Source organism: Gastrolobium bilobum, unplaced genomic scaffold, assembly GCF_033153095.1.
Source record: "Gastrolobium bilobum isolate Gb01-03AN ecotype WA unplaced genomic scaffold, APGP_CSIRO_Gbil_v1 utg2155, whole genome shotgun sequence".
Classification (NCBI taxonomy): domain Eukaryota; kingdom Viridiplantae; phylum Streptophyta; class Magnoliopsida; order Fabales; family Fabaceae; genus Gastrolobium; species Gastrolobium bilobum.
The window spans coordinates 44,657-64,290 of NW_026898746.1; the positions used below are offsets into that span (position 1 = coordinate 44,657).

At 33.4% G+C, this 19,634-nt stretch overlaps 2 protein-coding genes across 3 annotated transcripts; one reads left to right on the forward strand and one right to left on the reverse strand.

Annotated features, from left to right (window-relative positions):
• Positions 1-346: 346 nt before the first annotated feature.
• On the forward strand, positions 347-10,220 carry LOC133283805 (nicotinate phosphoribosyltransferase 2-like). 2 transcript variants are annotated; one of them, XM_061480716.1, is made up of 15 exons: positions 347-815; positions 1,120-1,267; positions 1,889-2,008; positions 2,104-2,238; positions 2,333-2,394; positions 2,911-2,986; positions 3,583-3,684; positions 5,363-5,470; positions 5,803-5,861; positions 6,836-7,010; positions 8,231-8,365; positions 8,458-8,556; positions 9,156-9,264; positions 9,701-9,813; positions 9,899-10,220. In XM_061480716.1, exons 1-15 carry the CDS (start codon positions 661-663, stop codon positions 9,974-9,976), a joined length of 1,674 nt encoding a protein of 557 aa, XP_061336700.1. In that variant the 5' UTR covers positions 347-660; the 3' UTR covers positions 9,977-10,220. The 2 variants fall into 2 exon arrangements, with proteins under 2 accessions (XP_061336700.1, XP_061336701.1); XM_061480717.1 differs by lacking the exon at positions 347-815 and having other exon boundaries at positions 1,251-1,267; positions 1,912-2,008.
• A 3,527-nt stretch (positions 10,221-13,747) lies between these two features.
• Positions 13,748-18,266, reverse strand: LOC133283789 (PI-PLC X domain-containing protein At5g67130-like). The gene is made up of 8 exons (XM_061480701.1): positions 18,168-18,266; positions 17,955-18,077; positions 17,686-17,823; positions 15,560-15,658; positions 15,153-15,456; positions 14,857-15,080; positions 14,480-14,566; positions 13,748-14,020 (listed from the first exon to the last, which is right to left on the reverse strand). Exons 1-8 carry the CDS (start codon positions 18,264-18,266, stop codon positions 13,835-13,837), a joined length of 1,260 nt encoding a protein of 419 aa, XP_061336685.1. The 3' UTR covers positions 13,748-13,834.
• Between the last annotated feature and the right edge of the window lie 1,368 nt (positions 18,267-19,634).

Consider the following 19,634-nt stretch of genomic DNA (forward strand, 5'->3'; position numbering starts at 1 on the left):
TTTTTGAGAAAAAATCCAAAGCATATTGTAATAAGAAAGACTTTGGGAGAACAAAGAAAAAGAGAGAAGAAACTTTTGAGATTTGGGACTTAAGACATACGACGATGTTTAACACCGTTTGTGGAAATTTTAACAAAAATATTGATTTGATATAATTACAAAGTACAAAAGGTTAACTGAAACAATAAAAAATATAAGGGGTTAAGTTATATTTTATCCTAAAATTTATGTCCAATAGACACGTTAATCCCAATAATAATATCCTTGTTTTCAACCATTTTTAACCCTTTCTGCTCGTCCAACAAACACCGCACTTTGCCTAGAAATTTAATCGAAAGAACGACCAACCAACCTGGCTTTGTTTGTCTTGTTCATTTTCTTTTTTCATCTCTTCAAAGTTCAAAGTTCAAAGTTCAAAGTTCAGTTCAAAGGGTCTTCACACTAGACCTGTTTTTTTGTTCAGTGCATATTGTGCGTGACGCTCACGCTTGCTTCAGAATTCGCTATATATAAATAGAGCGCGCGGGAGGCAGAGTCTGCACAGGCACAAACTTCAAACCATAAACAGAAAAAACCAAGACCAAAAACAGAACACTCACAGAGTCACACACACACACACACACACAGAGAGAGAGAGAGAGAGAGAGAGAGAAGAAAACAATGGAGGTGAAGGAGAACGGACCGAGAAACCAGCCTTCGAGTGAAGCCATAGATGGACCCACCAACCCGATGGTTACGCCTCTGCTCACAGATCTCTACCAATTCACCATGGCTTACGCTTACTGGAAAGCTGGCAAGCATCAAGAACGTGCTGTGTCAGTAATCATCGTTATTCGTTTTTTGTATTATTTTTTTCCCCATATTTTTGCATTTTCCTTTGTTGCTTGGTGTTTGATTGCTGAGGAAGTGCACCTGAAGCTGAAATTTGTGGTTGTTTTGTGTTTTGTTGAATTGAGCTCTTTGGGTGTATTTGTCATCTTTGATTCTGTTAGGGTTAGTGGAGTTTTAATTACTTGATATCCTAAGCATGTTTTTCGGATTTAATTTGATTGTTCTTTAAATGCTCAGATGCATGTTGATATGTGTTTGTGAGAAGATTGGTTGGTGATTTGCTTTCAGGTTCGATTTGTATTTTCGGAAGAATCCATTTGGTGGGGAATATACTGTCTTCGCTGGTTTGGAGGAATGCATAAGGTTCATAGCTAATTTCAGACTCACTGAAGAGGAGATTGATTTTGTTAGGGAAAGTTTATCTGCTTCTTGTGAGGTAAACCAAATTGCAATCCTCACTATAGCTATAACATCTCGCTTTGGTTGTCGATTGGCTGATTAATACTCAGGCAAAGAATTATAGTTTCTCTCTATCAAGAATTCTGGCGTAAAGCTGTAATTTTTTTCAAAATATGAAATGATGTAGCTGTAAAGAAAGCAGAAATTATATGGTAGCAATTTAGTTGAAGATAGAAACTAGCGATAGTGAGATTACAATTGTTTGAAATTGTGCAACCTTACTAAGAAATGTGTACTTATTGGAAGTACATTTTCTTACTCCTTAAGCACACAGCATAATTGCTTTTTCTTTTTCTTTTTTGCGTTTTGACTTTATCATCAACACTTTCAACTAGATATCCCTGAAATTAACTTTAGAAAATCTAAATCGTGGATATAGGGTCAAGGCGCTTGGTTGTTCATGGGGAATTTGTTTTCCTTTTACAAATTTATTACGTGTTTCTTTATAAATAGCATTGGACCAAGTGTAAATGTGAAGTAATATGGCTGATGATTGGGTTTGCTGTGATTCTGTGGAAAATTTAATGCTGCTGTCATTTTTTAGTATATTCTCCATTCCAAGTATTTTGACCTATGAATAATAATCAATTAAATCTAGGATGGATTCTTTGACTATCTTAGAGGAATTGACTGCTCCGATGTTGAGGTGTATGCTATTCCTGAGGGATCGGTTGTTTTTCCTAAGATACCCCTGTTGAGAGTTGAAGGTCCAGTTGCTGTGAGTACTTGCCATCATTAAATATCCTCTTTTAATATTGATGTCTTTCAAAGATGACCTGTTTCTTACATTAAATTGACTTTTATACTGTTCAGGTTGTTCAATTGCTGGAAACACCTTATGTGAATCTAATTAATTATGCATCATTAGTTTCTACCAATGCTGCAAGGCATCGTAATGTTGCTGGAAAATCCAAAACTCTACTTGAGTTTGGACTACGAAGAGCTCAGGTTACAAAGTCTTTAAAATGCTTTTTGATGAATAAATTAGGAAGAACTGACTTTCTTTAGTATTCACCTAAAGAAATTCTGATTTTGAATGTAGGGCCCTGATGGTGGAGTGGGAGCGTCGAAGTACTGTTATATTGGTGGATTTGATGCAACAAGGTATTATCAATTAAACAATTCAATTCTAACATGTTGGGTACTGTATAATATGGATGAGGAAATGTTCATTACAATATACATTTCTAGCAGATATCCTGCTTGAGGTGGACTAAAGCTTTTACAATGCTCATCTTGTGAAGAGTGTTATCTTTAGTGTTGATTAAATATTTTCCTAATGGGGATTTTTTTAATAATGTAAAACAACAAAGACACTTTATTTACTGTTTATGTAGATGGCAGGGCATGGTTTTGGTGACATGGTGTGTAAATTCTACTTTTACACAACTTGAGTGTAATTAGCTAATCGGGTTTAACGGGGAGTGATTTTTTTTTTTTTTTTTTTTCAGGATAGTGTACTTAAATTGAAAGATCAGAGCAAAATTGCTTTTCTTTTTTTTTTGGAGGGGGGGGGGGGGATTTACTTTTTATTTCGGTTTAGTGAATTTTTAATTTCTTACCTGTGCTTTTTTATAACTTGACTCCTTTGTAATTTTCCTTGTTCATGTGTGCCAACAGCAATGTTGCAGCAGGAAAGTTATTCGGGATACCCCTACGTGGTACTCATTCCCATGCCTTCGTTAGCTCATACATGGTGTGTAATCAATTCACTAAAATTTGTTACATATTTGGTTGATGTTTATAAAGAGAATTTCCAATAAGAATACTTGTCATTTGTAATACATTACCCCTATATAGTTGAAAGGAAAGAATTTCTGTTTAAATCTATCCTTAGTCCTTACAAAATGTCTAAAGGCATTGTTTCTAGTCACTGTGTGACAAGGATAGCTAGAAATTTGTAATGGAATAAAAAGTTCAATAAGTTCTAGGCACTGGAGTGCAGTTTAGTGGGAAGATGGGTATAATTGTCAATAATATATGTGAAGTCATAAAATCTAAAAGCTGTGCAATTCATTCATACTTATAAACATCTTTGGAGATTACTTAAGTTTAGGACTAGAAAAGATCAAATATATACACTTAGACCAAGATTGGAGAGTGACAACTGCATCTCTAGAATTCAGATGGAACAAATGAAACTTTTGTCCCTATTAGCTAGTCATAATAATATGCAGTCAGACCCCATAAATTCATATAAAGTATTATTATACCTTATATGATTTGAGGCACTTTTTGTTATATTTCCTTTGCTTACTTTTATGTGTACCTTGTTTGTCCTGTGATGTGCAGAGTCTTGATGAGATTACAGACAGGTCACTTCGTAGAAAAGATGGTTCAAGTATATGTGAAGATTTTGTTAGTCTGGTTCTAACATGGCTGAGCAAAATACAGGTGCCATGATATAAGCATTTGCATACTTATGTTGTTTTTCTGTTATGGTTCTTAACTACCTTTTTGTGTGTGTGTGTGTCTGTGTGTGTGTGTGTTTGTGTCTGTTTGGGGGGATTTGATAAGGTGTTATCCTTATGCTATAACGCATTTTGAAGTTTTATATTTTCATTTACTATTATTATTATTATATATTTATTTTTTTGCAAAGACCCTAAAGTAGTTGTTGTATTTAGGTTTTTCCTGAGACTGAAATGGATATATTAAAAGCCGAAGCCCAATATAGTCATGAAACCATTGCATATTAAATGTTCATACCTGTGCCTTTAATGCAAACTTCATTGTTTGTAGTACAGAGCATTTGGAAGCTCTTGAATACCACCACATATATCAGTGATGGTCTACCTATTGTTATTTACATTGCCATGTCATAAGGGCCAGAAGCCTCAGTTTTGTTCTTTCTTTAATATAAATAAAAGAAGACTTAGAAGAGAAAGGAAATATAGATGAAACTTCAAGTTGGTGGCATGCATGCATTGTAATCTATTATAGGAAAGATCAAAGACAAAGAAAAATTGCTTTATATTATTAAAGTTAGCTTCACAAAAATTTCTGGTCAATCTTTGTGCTACTAATTGGGATTGATTCTGTCATCATTTACACAAGTGGTGTTTGGTACTTGCATATTTAGGCAATACATTGCTCACCAAGCATACAACTTTGTGAGTGGATTGTGCATTGCCATGGCAGGACAAAAGGACATAAAGTGTTTGGGTTTTTTAATGAAAACCAAACTATGTCTTTCCTTAAGAGCTCAAGCTTCTAGACTAGTTTGTCTTTGATATGGTATAGGAGCCTCATTCACCTAGTGGTCAAAAGTTCAATTCTTGCTGACCCACTCTTTTAATTTTTAAGTTAAAATTTCTGCGCAAGATTTGGTGGACTCATGCATTGTTTGTGCTTGAAGTCCAAAGGGCCTTCTGCCATAATGATGGTAATAGGCTTTATCCTAACACGTTAGGTTTTGGGGTAATTGTGTTTGACAATAACACATGATATGATTTTATGAGATCGGCATTTGTGAATTGAAGTGTTTTGGTCCTTTACTGAACATTTTATGCAAGAACGAGTATCTACTGAACATTCTGCACAAGTTTTCGTGGACTCATACCTTGTCTGTGCTTGAAGTCCAAAGGGCCTTCTGTGTTAATGATGATAATAGGCTTTATCCTAACACGTTAGGCTTTTGCGGTAAATTGTGTTTGACAACAACACATGATACTATTTTATGAGATTGGAATATGTGAATTGAAGTGTTTTGATCCTTTACTGAACATTCTATGCAAGAATGAGTATTTTTCATTTATTTATTTATTTTTTCCCCTTATGGTGTTGTAATATATTCATATGCCCCCGAGTACTGGGAAAATAAGATAACAGTTCAGTAGTAGTTTGGGTTAACATGATTAAAGCAGCACCTTAAACAACAGCAGAAAGGTATTTAGATCGTGGTTATCTTGTGTGCTAATTCTTTCCTCTCTGAAAAAAATTGAATAATCATTTCATGCCAATGTTCAGAAATGATTACCATCATTCTGTCATGTTTAGCTGTTGCACTCTTACAAAATCGAAGATGGATTTTTCAGTGCATATACTAATTATCTTTGTTCCCACTCTGCAGTTGTCAAATGGTGTCTTTGGCGAGACCAATCTAAGCGAGTTGGCAGCATTCACATCTTATGCATTGGCATTTCCTGATGGCTTTCTTGCCCTTGTAGATACATATGATGTAAGTATCTTTTTATTAACTTTCTATTTCTCAAACAGCCATCATTCATGTATAATCTTAGCTTTGTTTTAACCAGTGACATCCAATGATTGTGGGTAAATCTTGCTTATCCCTCCTTTATGTCCTTTGTGAACTGCTGCCAATTCATTCCATCATCTTATATCCTAACGTTGAAAATATGTTAAATTTGCAATTGCACCAACTCTTTTTTTTTTTTTTTTGATAATTTGTTTCCTTATTTTTTTTATTTTTTTTTTTTGTAAATTTTGTTTCCTTATTTTCTACTTTAGTTCGTCCATTACTTAGATGATTATATTGGCATTTGTTGACAGGTGATGAGAAGTGGAATTCCTAACTTCTGTGCAGTCGCATTAGCTCTCAGAGATTTAGGGTATGTCATGAAGTATCTCATGTTTATTATGATCACTTAATTAGAGGTTTTACATGAATATGAAATTTTTTTGTAGTGTTGGTTTTCGTAGTTGGTTTTTAGTTGATAGGGACACAAAGTTGTTACTTGTTCAAGATATAATATAAAACCATTCATGTGTCTTTATCCAATAGCTTGTGTTTTTTAGAGTCTTGATTGCGTGACATGGTATTAGATCCTCTATGACTAAGTGGTTTAAATTTTGATCCTTACCGCCTCTATTGTTCTAATAAATTATGGAATTTTAGCACAAGGTAGGTGAACCTGTGCATTATCTATGCTTCAAGCCCAAAGAGCTCTTGTATGACGGAGCGTGTTATACATACAATATAAAACTATCATGTGCTTTTGCAAATGAATGAAAATTGATCTGTTGTGGTAGTAACTGCATAGATATTTTACAAGGAACTAATAGCAGTAGCATCTGCTAGTAGTGTGGATGTAATAATGATGTTGAGTAGGGTTCACTTGATGCTGTATCTGAACTCATTGGGTGCTAGTTGCTTGGTTTTTTTTTTTAAAAGGATTACTGCAAAATTTTCCTGGAAATATATTTTCTATGGGCTGACTTCTGTAAACTTCTTCCTTGGTTATTAGATAAAGGCTCTATTCTTTTAATTTTCTTAGTTTTCTTTATGCGGTCCGCATGTATTTTGTTGCTAGTGTTTTCTCTGTGGAGATGCCTTTACCCATGTTAGATTATGTGTTTATTATGGTGTTTGTTATTTTCAATTCAAAGATTACAGTAGCCTATTGTTAACTGACTGTAGTGTCTCTTATTAGTTCTTATATGTATGACGATATAAATTATAATGACTTTTGGTTTCAAGTAGTCTCTTAGATCATCCTGCCATTCCTCTAAACATAAAAAGCATCCTTTCCAAAGAATCACATAATTGTCATTCGTTGCTGAGCTTAGATGATGCTCTGTGCAGATACAAAGCAGTTGGCATTAGATTGGACTCTGGTGACCTTGCATATTTGTCTTGTGAGGCCAGGAAGTTCTTCTGCTCTATTGAGAAAGAATTCAAAGTGCCTGAATTTGGGAAGTTGACAATCACTGCTAGTAATGACATCAATGAGGACACATTAGATGCTTTAAACAAACAGGTATTATTCTTTGCAAACTGGAACTTGAAGCTTCTCGCTTATTGATTCACAATCACCCTAACAATTGAGCAGTGTCTGTGTTTGCTACTTTGCATATGTATGTATGCACATTGTGTAATTTCCGTATCACATAAAATTTCTTTTATAGAAATTATTGATATGATTTGTTGGTTCAAACTTTGCACAAATTTTAATTGTTGATTTCTTACATATTCATTTGGTTGGGTAGTTATTGTGATATTTTTCCCCCTATAAATAATAATAAGATAAACAAAATTGATAGACAATTGGGTACTTATGTTATTATGTAGTTATTAGTAATGTTAAATTTTAAATTTTATTAAATTGACACACATAAGTGCACGTCAAAACACCAGTGTACATTAAATGCAGGAAAAATAAACTGTTAGTTCACAGATTTGTGTACCACTGAGGTCTGTGATATTTTTGGTGTGTTGCCTCCAATATTGCAGTTTTGTGGGGCATACGTACATCATTTACTCCTGCTTAGTGCATATGTAATTTTCCATATACATGTAACACAGTTTCCTGTGATGATACATTAATCATTAAGGAGGTTTGGTGCTTAAAATGGTTTATTGAAGGGATAGCCGTCCCTGAGATTGACTGCATAGGCAAATAATTTGTAATTGATTTAAGGTTTTAAGAAAAATGAAATTGAATTTAAGGAGGGATCTGAGGTTCGAGTCTTAGCTCCAAGCTCATCCAACAAGGATTGATTTGGCTACTGGCAGAGCTTAGGTGTTAGGATCCTTGTAAATTATCTCATCTGCCTCCCTCATTGCGATACATCTGCTTCCATGCCTGTCTTTCATCTGCAAATGACTAAATTGGTTGAAGTGTAATCAGAATTGAGCTTAGAGCCAAGCTCAAATCAAAAGATCTATAATGTCTTCCAGGGGAGCTTAGTGGCATAAAAGGTGACGGTGAACAATCCAAATGTGGTACTGCTAACTTATGGAACAGAATATTTATAGATTTTTCTTTTAAATTATTTTCTCCTTGTCTCAGCACTTATCCATATCATGTTGGAATCCCTTCCACACACTGTAGATTATTTAGTCTTCTTTTGCGTGCATATGTAGAGGTTGAAATGAAAACAGCATGGCTTCATTTATGTTGGTTTTGACAGAAAGGTAAAATTTACAAAGACATTATTTCTAGTCCTACTCTTTTGATTGGATTGCATTTCCCTACAGGGTCATGAGGTTGATGCCTTTGGAATTGGTACATACCTAGTCACATGTTATGCTCAAGCTGCTTTAGGTGTTGTTTTCAAGCTGGTTGAGATAAATAACCAGCCTCGTATCAAACTTTCTGAAGATGTGTCAAAGGTTTGAACATTCTAAACAAGACATGATAATGCAATCGTCTATATGGCATTTAATTATTTTTTTCCCCCCTTTGTTCCTTTCTCTGTATTTAGGTCTCTATTCCATGTAAGAAGCGATGTTATAGGTTGTATGGCAAAGAAGGTTATCCCCTGGTAGACATAATGACTGGGGAAAATGAACCCTCTCCAAAGGTATTGTTTTGAATTGTGTATGACACTATATCTATCTTCATCTTTTTTTCAATGTTTGCACCCTCTTGCCCCTTGGTAAGTGCTATTTTGTTTATTTTCACTAGCATGCCAAGTTGGGAATTCAAGATGATGGGTTTTTTATGGACTCTAACCTTGGAGTAGGATTAGAAGAAAGTAAGGAAAAACTGTCATGCTTTGGTTGAAACATGTAATTTTTTATTTGTAGTCACTAAGAATTGAAGTAAGTATTCCCATGCACACTCACGAGCTGCCTTCAACGTATTCATATCGGTTTCCTTGAGGGTGGGCTGGATGAAGAAAAACCATATTTGCACCGAGTAATGTAGATGCAACTATTAATAGAACCCTAATATTTGCTATTCTCAAAAGTTAGGCCATATTCAATTGCTATTCCTTACTCTGTTTCATAAAATAAATCCAAATAATGAACAGACAGCTTTTAATTTTTCTCTCATCTTGTTGCTCTTACTACGTCAAGTTTCCAGCCTCTTGGCTTGTCAATCTTTGCCTCCAAAAGAGTTGTTTCCGTGTAGTTTACAAATAGGCATAAAAATTATTTTCTCATCTTTTATTCATAGGTGGGAGAAAGAATTCTGTGCCGTCATCCCTTCCAAGAATCCAAGAGAGCATATGTGGTGCCACAGCATGTTGAGGAGCTTCTAAGGTGTTACTGGCCTGGGAATTCAGGTGAGAACTAACTACTAAGAGAATATTGACAATCATGGAGATCAATAGTAGCTTATTGAAAGCATTAAAACCTACATTGTTTGCTTAGGGAAGAGGAAACTGCTGCATCTTTTTAAGGGCATCACATGATTCATTATTAACCAACTACTATAATTTTGTTGTAGTTTTTGAACCTGATATACTAACCCCTACCCCTTAAACTAATAAAAAGAAGATATAATCTCATCTGTAAATGCTATGGTTGTTGAGTGTATCACTTTATGAATTCCTGCATGAAATGGTTATATTATATGTCATCAGATAGTCGAAGTTGCGCTTTGGAACACTGCAGTGTATAACTATAAAGCAGTTTACCAGCATTCATATATTCAGTGAATGCAGCTTATGACTGTCAGTTTTTACTCTTCTTTAGTAACTTGCTTATTCCTTTTTGAAGATAAAAAGAGAGAAATTTTACCACCCTTAAGGGACATTAGAGAGCGATGCATCAAGCAACTTATGCAAATGCGACCTGACCACATGAGGAAACTTAACCCAACTCCATATAAGGTCACGGAGTTATACTTTGCTCTCAATTATGCTATTTTTTTCTTCTTGAATGATTTTGAATATTTTTTCTTCGAATTATGAGCAGGTTAGTGTAAGTGCAAAATTATATGAATTCATTCATTTCTTGTGGCTCAATGAGGCACCAGTTGGGGAGCTGCAGTAATAATACGGCAAATAAAATGGCATGCCTTCAGAAGTCAATAATCAGGGCAAAAAGAAGATGTCGATAGAAATTTCTTTCATACAATATAGATGTATTCAATGTGTTCTGACTGTTTTCAAATTATATGATTCTGTATATTTCAGTTGGAGGAACCATTATTATTCTTTTGAGACCTATGTGCAAATAATCCATATTTGCCCTTGATCACATTGCTATCTAATCTTTAATTATATAGCCGAACTTCTTTGATGCGTGTATACAACAGATGTATCAATGTTAATGCTTTTTTTATGTTGAAGGCATTCTGTGTACTGAATTCACGGGTGAAAAATATGTTCTGAAAGTTACTAGTGATGGGCAAATGGTTATGTTTAAATCATGTTCAAGTAAAATAGCCCACAACACATACACACCAAAGACGAGTCTAGGGTAACCAAAATAATCTTGAAATTTATGAACTCTAAACTCATGGATTAGCAAAACATAATTCTGTGGAAAATATCTGGAAGCGCATTGTAGCAAGTCGTAGATGCAGTGGAAGTAGCTAAGATGATTAATTACTGCAACTTAAATCTACTGGAGAGGTATATTATCGCTAAGAAGTGTTAACCATCAACTTTATACTCATTCAAACTTGACTATCTTGATGAAGACAAGATTGACAAAATCAATCTATAATAATTTATAGATGCTCCTTACCAGTGTGAATATAAATGGCTGGACTATTTCAAGCAAAATTTGGCATTAAATTTGTAAATCCAATTGCAATAAGGTGATCCTGCAGCTTCACTAACCCATAAGCACAACGGTCCCTGATCTTTTGTGCCGTTGCCACTGGCGGATCAACCATCAGCCTTGTACCATATTTGGCTGAGATTATGCTAGCTGAGTTAATGTGAAATTAACCTGGAAGAACCAAAATAGAAAAGTTACTAATTAAGAAATAAAAGCCAGAATTCCTGCTTAGCATGATTTCTGAATATATATATTCTATCACTTTTAATAAGTTCAGCTGTGTTAAAAAAAATTGATTGGAAGAGCTTTGTCACCCTTGTGATCCCACCTAACTCGAACCAAATTAGTCGAATAATTGATGAACCGGTGGAGCAATCCAAAATAAAAAATAAGTCACATGCACACAACAATGTATTACAAAGAAGCTAACCAGCAATGCAAGACATGATCCGAGGAGTAACTCCGGAACCAAAATCAATGTTGCTTGAACTTCAGAATCTTCTCCCTTCCAACACTTCCGTAAGTTACCTTCAAAATAAAATGGAATAAAATGAGGGAAAATAAACAAATAAAGCTGAAAGTCTACTGATGTGTGCTCTAAAAGAAATCACAATACAAATGCACTGAAATGATGTTAAATTCTAGCTAATGGTGAAGTTTCTACAGAAGAATTTTAAAAAATAATTCCTATATGATCCTAAACATATGCAAGATAACACTAATATAAAAAAGCTAAAGTAACCTAACAAGTCTTTAACAGACACAAGTATAAAATGAATTAAAGGTAAAATAACAATGTACCAAAAAAAAAAGGTAAAATAACACGTCCAAATGTCATAAACGATAAATCACATAGTCAATTGAAGTTAGTGTCTTCACAGACAGCTACACTGGTTTTTTTTTTTTGAAAAGGAGACAGCTACATTGTTGAAAGATTGAAAATGGACTAGGGAGTGGAAACGACACCGTTTGCGTCAACTTTAAAAAAGAAAAAGAAAAAGAAAAAGAACAAGAACAAGAACAAGATGTTATGTGGGTTGGGCTGTGTGAGTTGAGAAAAAACCTCATCCAAATTTTGTGGGCTGAGTATTTTTTTTAACCCAATCAACTCACAAACCCAAACTAACCCGTCATTTATGGATTGGGTAAGGCTTAGGTCATAATTTATGGCTTTGTGGTTTAACATTTAACCCAACTTGATGAACACCCATACAAATTACCGAACAAAGGTTAACTAAAGAAGCAACAGCCAATTAAATTAAGAAAAAGGGCGATTTGTAAGCAATTCCCTTTAACTATGAGTCATGTGCAACAAGCTTCTTTGTGCTTTGCAATTTGCAAACATAGTTATCCGAACTCATCAAATCGTGCATATTAATCCGTCGTTGGTGCCAAAAAAACCCATAGTCAGTCAATATGCAAGATTTGGTGAGTTCAATAAGTCATGTAAATTTATCTTTATGCATGATTGCGTGTATATTCCACGAACTTGTAATAAAAGCGCAGAATGTAACCAATATTGCTAGAGCTGTAACACTAGTAATTGGTTAAAGGACCCTCCAATTTCTTGCACTCATTCTTATCCGAAGATACGTGTAGTTTGTTACTAAATTATCTAAAGTTCATTCAATTTAGGGGTCTTCATCAATCGAACTAAATCGATTCAAGCTGCGATAACCGAATCGAAAAATCGAAAATCAAATGAATCGAAAACTGAAAACCGAACAATCGAAAATCAAAATAAAAATCATAAAATTTAATTGGATTTGGCCGGTTTTTGGATTGGTTGGTAAAAATCGATCTAATCCAAACAGATCCAATAATTCCTCAACCTTATTCAAAATTAGCGGGCATATTATTGAACCCAATCCATGGATGATTGTATATAATCATATATGAAACTTGGAAAATAATAATTAAGAAATATGCAGTACTTGATTGACTTTATATTTTTTATTTACAATTGATTAAGTTCACTTTAACCTCATCTCACTGGAATGAGAACGTGATTTTGAATATAAGAAAAGAAACTTTTTGTGACGAGATTATATAATATAACCTTTTTGGTCTTGCGGTTAAAAGCATATTGTTTTCATCAACATTTTAAAGGGATTAATGTTTATCATGTTATATGAAATAATTTTATCTTCTACATGTTGGGTTTTGCTCTTTCACTAAAGCTCAATAGGGCCTAGTGTCTAAGAAGAGATCAAGAAACCTAAAGCTCATTCTGCTTAGGGTTAGGATTTCTTGGAACCCATATATATTCTACACTTATAGTCATCAACCTTGATGATGCAGAGGCTGAGGTAAGGTCATCTCTCTGAAAGTTGAGAGAGTTCCCACACACTTCTCATTTCCCCTTGAGACATAGTCTGGAAGATCTGCCACAGTCCAGCTACAAGGAAGTTGTTCGTGCTGCGATGCTGAGGTGAGCAGTTCGTGAAAAGGAATCATACAAGGGAAGATTCTACACGAGATTTGCGCACCAAGAGGTAATTATGAAACAATGATGATTCTGTTAGCATACCAATGTACTAGGTCCTAAATCGTTTTCGCATAAATCCAATAGTTCCTACACGACATATACATAAAAATGTGCGGGACTCATATTTTCTTTTTCTATCTCTTTTCTTTATACGGTCTCACATGAGCTTCACACATTTATGTATATATAAGAGATAAAATTATTTTCTATAACATAAAAAATATTAATACCCATTTTAAAATAGGCCAAACCTATAAATATATCTCGTGGACTAAAACAAAAAATCCCCCATGCTAAGTCAAACAGTGTGGTAAATGAAAAATACGTTTTAGTAAAAGAAATTCATATTATCCTCTGAAGCAAAACGAGGCTTTATTTAATGGATTATATTTATCTCATTTAACATGAAATAATCTATTTTTCTACACATAATAAAAGTGGATCTCACCTTTATTTTTTCTCTTTCCAATCATCTGTGAGTTCCTCTCATTATTTTTTTTCACTAACATATAACTTATCTACGTCAACGTAAGAAAAAATTTCCCTTATTTAATTTACAAGAGTCCACATGCACATATTTATATGGTTAAAAGAATGAAGCCCTGCGAAATATATATAGATATATTGTAAAGGTTCTATAACCAAGTCAGGAAAGTGGTCATTCCCAAAATTATCCCAAATGATTGAAGCATCTTGGCAGATGTCTCCATATAAGCATTGCTTTGCGACGGCTGGTTTTCTCCGGTGGTGGTGGTGGTATCAGCCGCAGGTGGTGGTGGAGAAATGGGAGGCACATCGCATGTTCCGTATGTGGCATTTGCCTGCATATATATATTTATAGACAAATGGTAAAGATTTGTAGACAGTTTCTTTTGTAAGAACAAGCCGTCACATAATCCATCATAATTAGACAAGTAAAGTAAGCCCAAAGAAATATATATATATATATATATATATATATATATATATATATATATATATATTTGGATTCTTAAATTTTGTTTACATCTATTATCATTTCTTTTTCTTTTGTTTTTTTTTGGTAAGCATCTAGTATCATTTCTTTATTTAGTTGTAACTAATTTTATTAATATTTCTAAATTTTAGAAGATACAAACACTGATTTTTTATGGTAATAAAAATCTATTAATATGAAAAATTATCAATAGAAATCAAACTTTCAAATAAATTTTTGGTATGAAATAATTAATGAACTTAACATAAGTGACTCATTATTGTAACAAGGGCTAAAAAAAGGTAGAAAGAGGCAAGTTGGAAACCTTGCAATAGGCAATGTTGTCACATCCGCAAGTCAAATGGCCATTTGCTTCATCAACAGCTTCTGGAGCTCCTCCGCCATCACTCCTCTACAACAAAAATACATCATCCAATATTGATTAGCAAATGTATATAAGTATGTTTTATGTTTATGAGATTTGGATTATTATTTTTATTTTTTAATAAACAGAGCATTACTGGTGTCATATTTTGAAATATATGCATAGGTCCACACTTATATTATATCCTCCATTCTCCCTAGATTGTATATTTATGTTTTTAAATACTAGAGAAAAATTCAAATTCACATTTTGTTTATGCAAGTAATTAGATTGGTAGAAATTAGAATCACTGAAATGCAGACAAGTAAAATAAATACCTGGTAAAAATCAACAGCAATGAAATTTGGCCACCGGTTACCGGAAGCATTATGGCAAGTGTTCATCATGCTAACTAATGGAGCCGAATTGTCAGCACAAACCATGCTTGCATTAGGATCAGTACGAAAATAGTTCACAAGAACCAGTGACCTTGATTTCGTGTTCATAGCTGAAGATTCTGCACGGTTTGGACAAGAACCAGCTTTCATTCCTTCATCTCCATCTGAAATTTTTAATTAAATTTCATGTAATAACATGTTGGTACTTATTAATATTAAAATGGTGTAACACTTACATTGGTTTTCTACCACGTAGTTCCATTGGTAAGCAATTCCCTCAGAAGCTTCTTTAGAAGATTCGGATGTGAAAACGATCAACCGTTGATTCTTCTGAACCATGTCATCAACGGTTGGCCAATCTTCACCATTTTTAGGCATGCTAGACACTGGGAACAAGTACTTGTTCAACCCAGAAGCATTAAACACCTTGGTAAGTCCTTGGGGTGATGTCACGTAGTCTTCAATGAAGATGGTGACAATTTCTGATGAATTTGATTCCAGAAATGATTGGATGTCTTTAAGCACGTTTATAGCAGGTTTCTAATTGCATGGGGTGTGAGTGACAGAAAGAATCAGAACTTGTTGGATTGGTCACAAATTAAAAAGTTACGAATTTAGAAGATAGGTAACCCTTTGAACTTACAAATGAAGTGGCATTATAACATTTGCCTTGGAAGGAGTGACATAACCAGATATCGTTTTCAAAGTCATACATATCCAACATGAGGCCTCGAACGCCATTCTGTATATGATGCAATGAGAATGAACAAAAAGTGGGGAAGTAACAAAATATATGTTTCATATTCTCCTAAATAAAACATACATATATATATCACATAGGAAGTTGATGTGTTTATAAAATCAAGTACAACATGATTGAACATTGGAGAGGTATAAAGCCCTCCCAGTTTGCTATAAGGTTATACCAGCAAACAGGGCTATATTTCATTAAAACTATTTCACATGTGGCAAGGTTTAACCAAAGTCAGAGTTTTACTATCCTAGACAGCTGTCAAGGGTTGGTGCCCTACTGGTGAATGATAATGATATCATAATTGCAGGCTCAAAGCAATGTCATCATTGCACAAGTCCTATCTACAATCTCAGTTCAATCTGAAAGACTGGCTTGGAAATTGCATATTCCAAGCATGGCATATTCCTCTCTTAGAGGAAATATACCTTGTCCCTGCTAGAAGACACATCATTTCTGGGGTGCAAACGTGGTCCTTTTCTTATGGATCCAAATCTAAAGCTTAATAATTGTGAGGGTTACTTGCTTCAAGTTTACTCTTAATGAGGTTGATTGGAAGACTTACACTATCAACAAACTCATTAAAAGCATAGTGTTCCACATCTTGATGCAATGCACCACATCTTAAGATACTTTAAAAGCATACCTAACCGAGGCATTATTTTCTCCTAACATGCTAGCTTAATCCTTCAACCATATGCTGATGTTGATTAAGTAACCTGTGTTGACATTAAAAGATCAACCTCATTTTTATTTTTATTTTTATTTTTTGAAAATTCCTTGATATTGCGAAAATCTAAGAAACAATCAATTGTGACTCATTCTTCTACAGAGCATAATACAAATTATTGGCAGAGCACTACAGAACTTGTTTTCTATGATGATCATACTGCATTTACATCGCCTCTAATCCAACTCATCAAGAAATAAGAAAACACATTAAAATTCAATATCATTTTGTGAAAGAAAAATTGACTGCAAGGGGTGATAAATTAACTTGTTCATGTTTGTACTTGTCAACTAAGTGGTTCACTCACTAAAGCGGAACATTTTTATTGTCCAACATGGACATTCATAACATCTCTCTCCCATCTTTAGCGGAATTTTTTCTTTTTCACAATTTTTCCCTTGAAAGAATGTTTGTATTAGAGATAAAACACCCAATTATTTTACTTCATATATTTTCACTTATTGATTTTTAGCCCTACCATTAAAAATCAAATCTCTTTTTTAGTTATTTGATTTTTTATCCTTATAGCTTCTATTCATAAAAAATAAACGGCATTAATTTTTTATGAGTAGTTGGTCTTTATATTTTAATTTAATATCTTATTACTTATTATTTTTTATTATTAATAATTAGAATATAAAACATAAAATAAAAAAATGGAAAATGATCAAAATAAATTATAAAATTATTAATTATATAAATGAACAAAAAAGAAAATATGATTATATGAATAAAAAATTGATTAATATCAATAAACATAATTTTTTTTTTTGGTACGCAATAAACATAAATTTTAAAATAAACAAATATCAGAAATTTAAAATATAAATATTCAAGTATAAACAGTAGAAAGTTTTAGGTAATTAAAGAGATAAATGAATAAAGGGTATAATGTTTATGCTTTCACCGTAGAAAAAAATTATCTGTCACATTTACATAAAAGTGAGTAAATTCTACTAATTTTTTATATTTCTTCTCTTTGTAATGGGATCCACTCATAATTTATGTTAGTGTGACAGAAATTATTATTTTTTGCAAAAAAATAAAAAAAAATTCATAAATAAAAGTCTTTTAAAACACGTAAGAGATAGAGAAAATGGAGAAATATAAAACGTGTTGAAACTAATGCACTTGTCTTTGTGCTCGATTGTCAGATTCCCGTGCTTTAACAATAGTATTTGCAGCTAGTTGTGAATATAGCTACAAGGACAGGTATATTCTAAAGAATAATAAAGATCACAAAAGCACATGAAGGTGATTAGTGAAGAAGAGAGAAGCAAAGCCTTACACTGAGTTGATGGGCAACCGTGTCTTCTTGGTTTGTTGGGGATATAATTATAGATCCCGTGTCCGAATTAACTCCAGATTGAGCGTAAGAGTTATGGCTCGTTAACCACGAATACCGGTTGAAAGCCAAACCTTTTACCTAAGAACACATGAATCAACCCAACCACAACACAACTTAAATTTACTATAATTTTCACCTCTATGTATGTATCTAAAACATAGAGAGGGTAGAGAATCATTTGAACATAAAAATTGGAAACTGATACCAACTTTGGAAGTGGGGTTCGTAGGTTGGATCCTTGTACATCTCGGTCGGGTATTCCCATTTGCAGGGCATGTTTCACATTGGAGGCCAGCGTCGCATTGACTATTAGACCCACAAGTTTCTCCCAGCTGTTATTAATATTCAATTAGAAACTGCTGTTAATTGTGTTGAATGTTGATTGTAAATCTAATTATATGAAAAATGATTTAAGTACATACCTTGAGGCTGGAGGAGCAGTTAATGAGGGAAAGTGCTACAAAAACCACCACCACCACCACCACTTTGCTTTGATTCTGAATAGCTCGAAAAAAAGTCATAGATATATGAATTTTCATTCCGAGTAAAAGAAAACTAGCCAGAAAGATATAAACTGTATTTTGTAAATGAGATGAAGATAGCAATAGCTAGCTTAGCATGCCTTCATTTTAATGTAGACAACAGAGACAGAGTACGATGTATGAGTCCCTGGTTCCTCTGTAACTCCCTTTTATGACGACCTTTCATATTTAGACAATTTCTGTGCTTTGATTTTTATAAAGGGCTAAAGGAAAAGGAATGGATTTGGTGAGGAAAAATGGATTTGGTGAGGAAGGACTGGGGAAGGTAGATGGCGTGTCTTGTTTTTTTTTTTTTTTTTGGTTTGGAATTATTCTGTTTACAGTTTAGACTCGGTTTGATCTATAATCTTTCAAATAAGATTATATAATAGAGAGAAATTGAGATATTGTTATTGGGTAACGGGGAGCATGGAAGAGGGAAATTATCATGAGCTAAGCGATAAATCCGTTATAAGAAGTGGGTTCAAATATTACATTTCAATACAAAATCTTAATATATTATATTTATAAGTTATTTTACTTATATAATTATCACTTAATTTATTTCTGACCAACTTGGAATTTTACTACCCGTGCTTAGATTTCCAATAATTGTTTATCTTTAGGTGTCATACCATGCGTTGGTTGATATTTTTATTCTTATTTTATCTGAACTCATTTTATTATGTTGGATCAATATTAGGACTGATGTGCCAATATCATTTTTTTAATTATTATGCCTTGTACTCTGACATCTTTGGATAGGAGAAGAAATTTTTTTATCATTTTTTTATTTATATATTAAAGGTATCTTTCATGGACTTGTTGTTTATAGATTCTGGATTAAAGTTTTAAATCCTCTCAGAAATGATAATGAGAAGGATCGAACTAGTAGCGGACCTAGAAATTTTTTTTAATGTCTGCACACTTAGAATAAAAGAATAAAGAAAAAAAAATTAAAGAAAATTTTAAATATATTAAAATACAAAAGAATATAAACAAAAAAAAAAAACTTTAACTTAATATAAAAAAAGTAATCAAGAGTCAATTAAACTGTTACAATAGAACATTTTAGGTCCTCAACAAAAATTACGGGCCTCAATTTAATCTCTTAGGGAAAAAAAGTCTACTCGTGGTCCCTCAGAATTCAAAAACAAACCCAGATAATCAAAATCATGGTCCTCTGAAATTTAAAAAGATCCACATTAATCCCTCAAAAGGACTAATATGAGTCTATTTTAGAATTTAAAGGGATCACGAGTAGACTTTTTTTTTAAGAGATTAAATTAGGTCCTGTAATTTTTGTTGATGACCCAAAATATATTTTATTCTTTTTTTTCCCCCCAAAAAATTTGTGTGTGCACTTGC

Excerpts from the sequence above, each read along its gene's own strand:
- LOC133283805 (XM_061480716.1), top strand. The coding sequence starts at position 661 with ATGGAGGTGAAGGAGAACGGACCGAGAAACCAGCCTTCGAGTGAAGCC. Across the intron at positions 2,009-2,103 it reads GAGTTGAAGGTCCAGTTGCT|GTTGTTCAATTGCTGGAAAC; the intron begins GTGAGTACTTGC and ends TATACTGTTCAG. Across the intron at positions 5,862-6,835 it reads TTAGCTCTCAGAGATTTAGG|ATACAAAGCAGTTGGCATTA; the intron begins GTATGTCATGAA and ends TGCTCTGTGCAG.
- LOC133283789 (XM_061480701.1), bottom strand. The coding sequence starts at position 18,266 with ATGACTTTTTTTCGAGCTATTCAGAATCAAAGCAAAGTGGTGGTGGTG. Across the intron at positions 15,457-15,559 it reads GTTATAATGCCACTTCATTT|AAACCTGCTATAAACGTGCT; the intron begins GTAAGTTCAAAG and ends CCATGCAATTAG. Across the intron at positions 14,567-14,856 it reads TTGCTGTTGATTTTTACCAG|AGGAGTGATGGCGGAGGAGC; the intron begins GTATTTATTTTA and ends TTTTTGTTGTAG.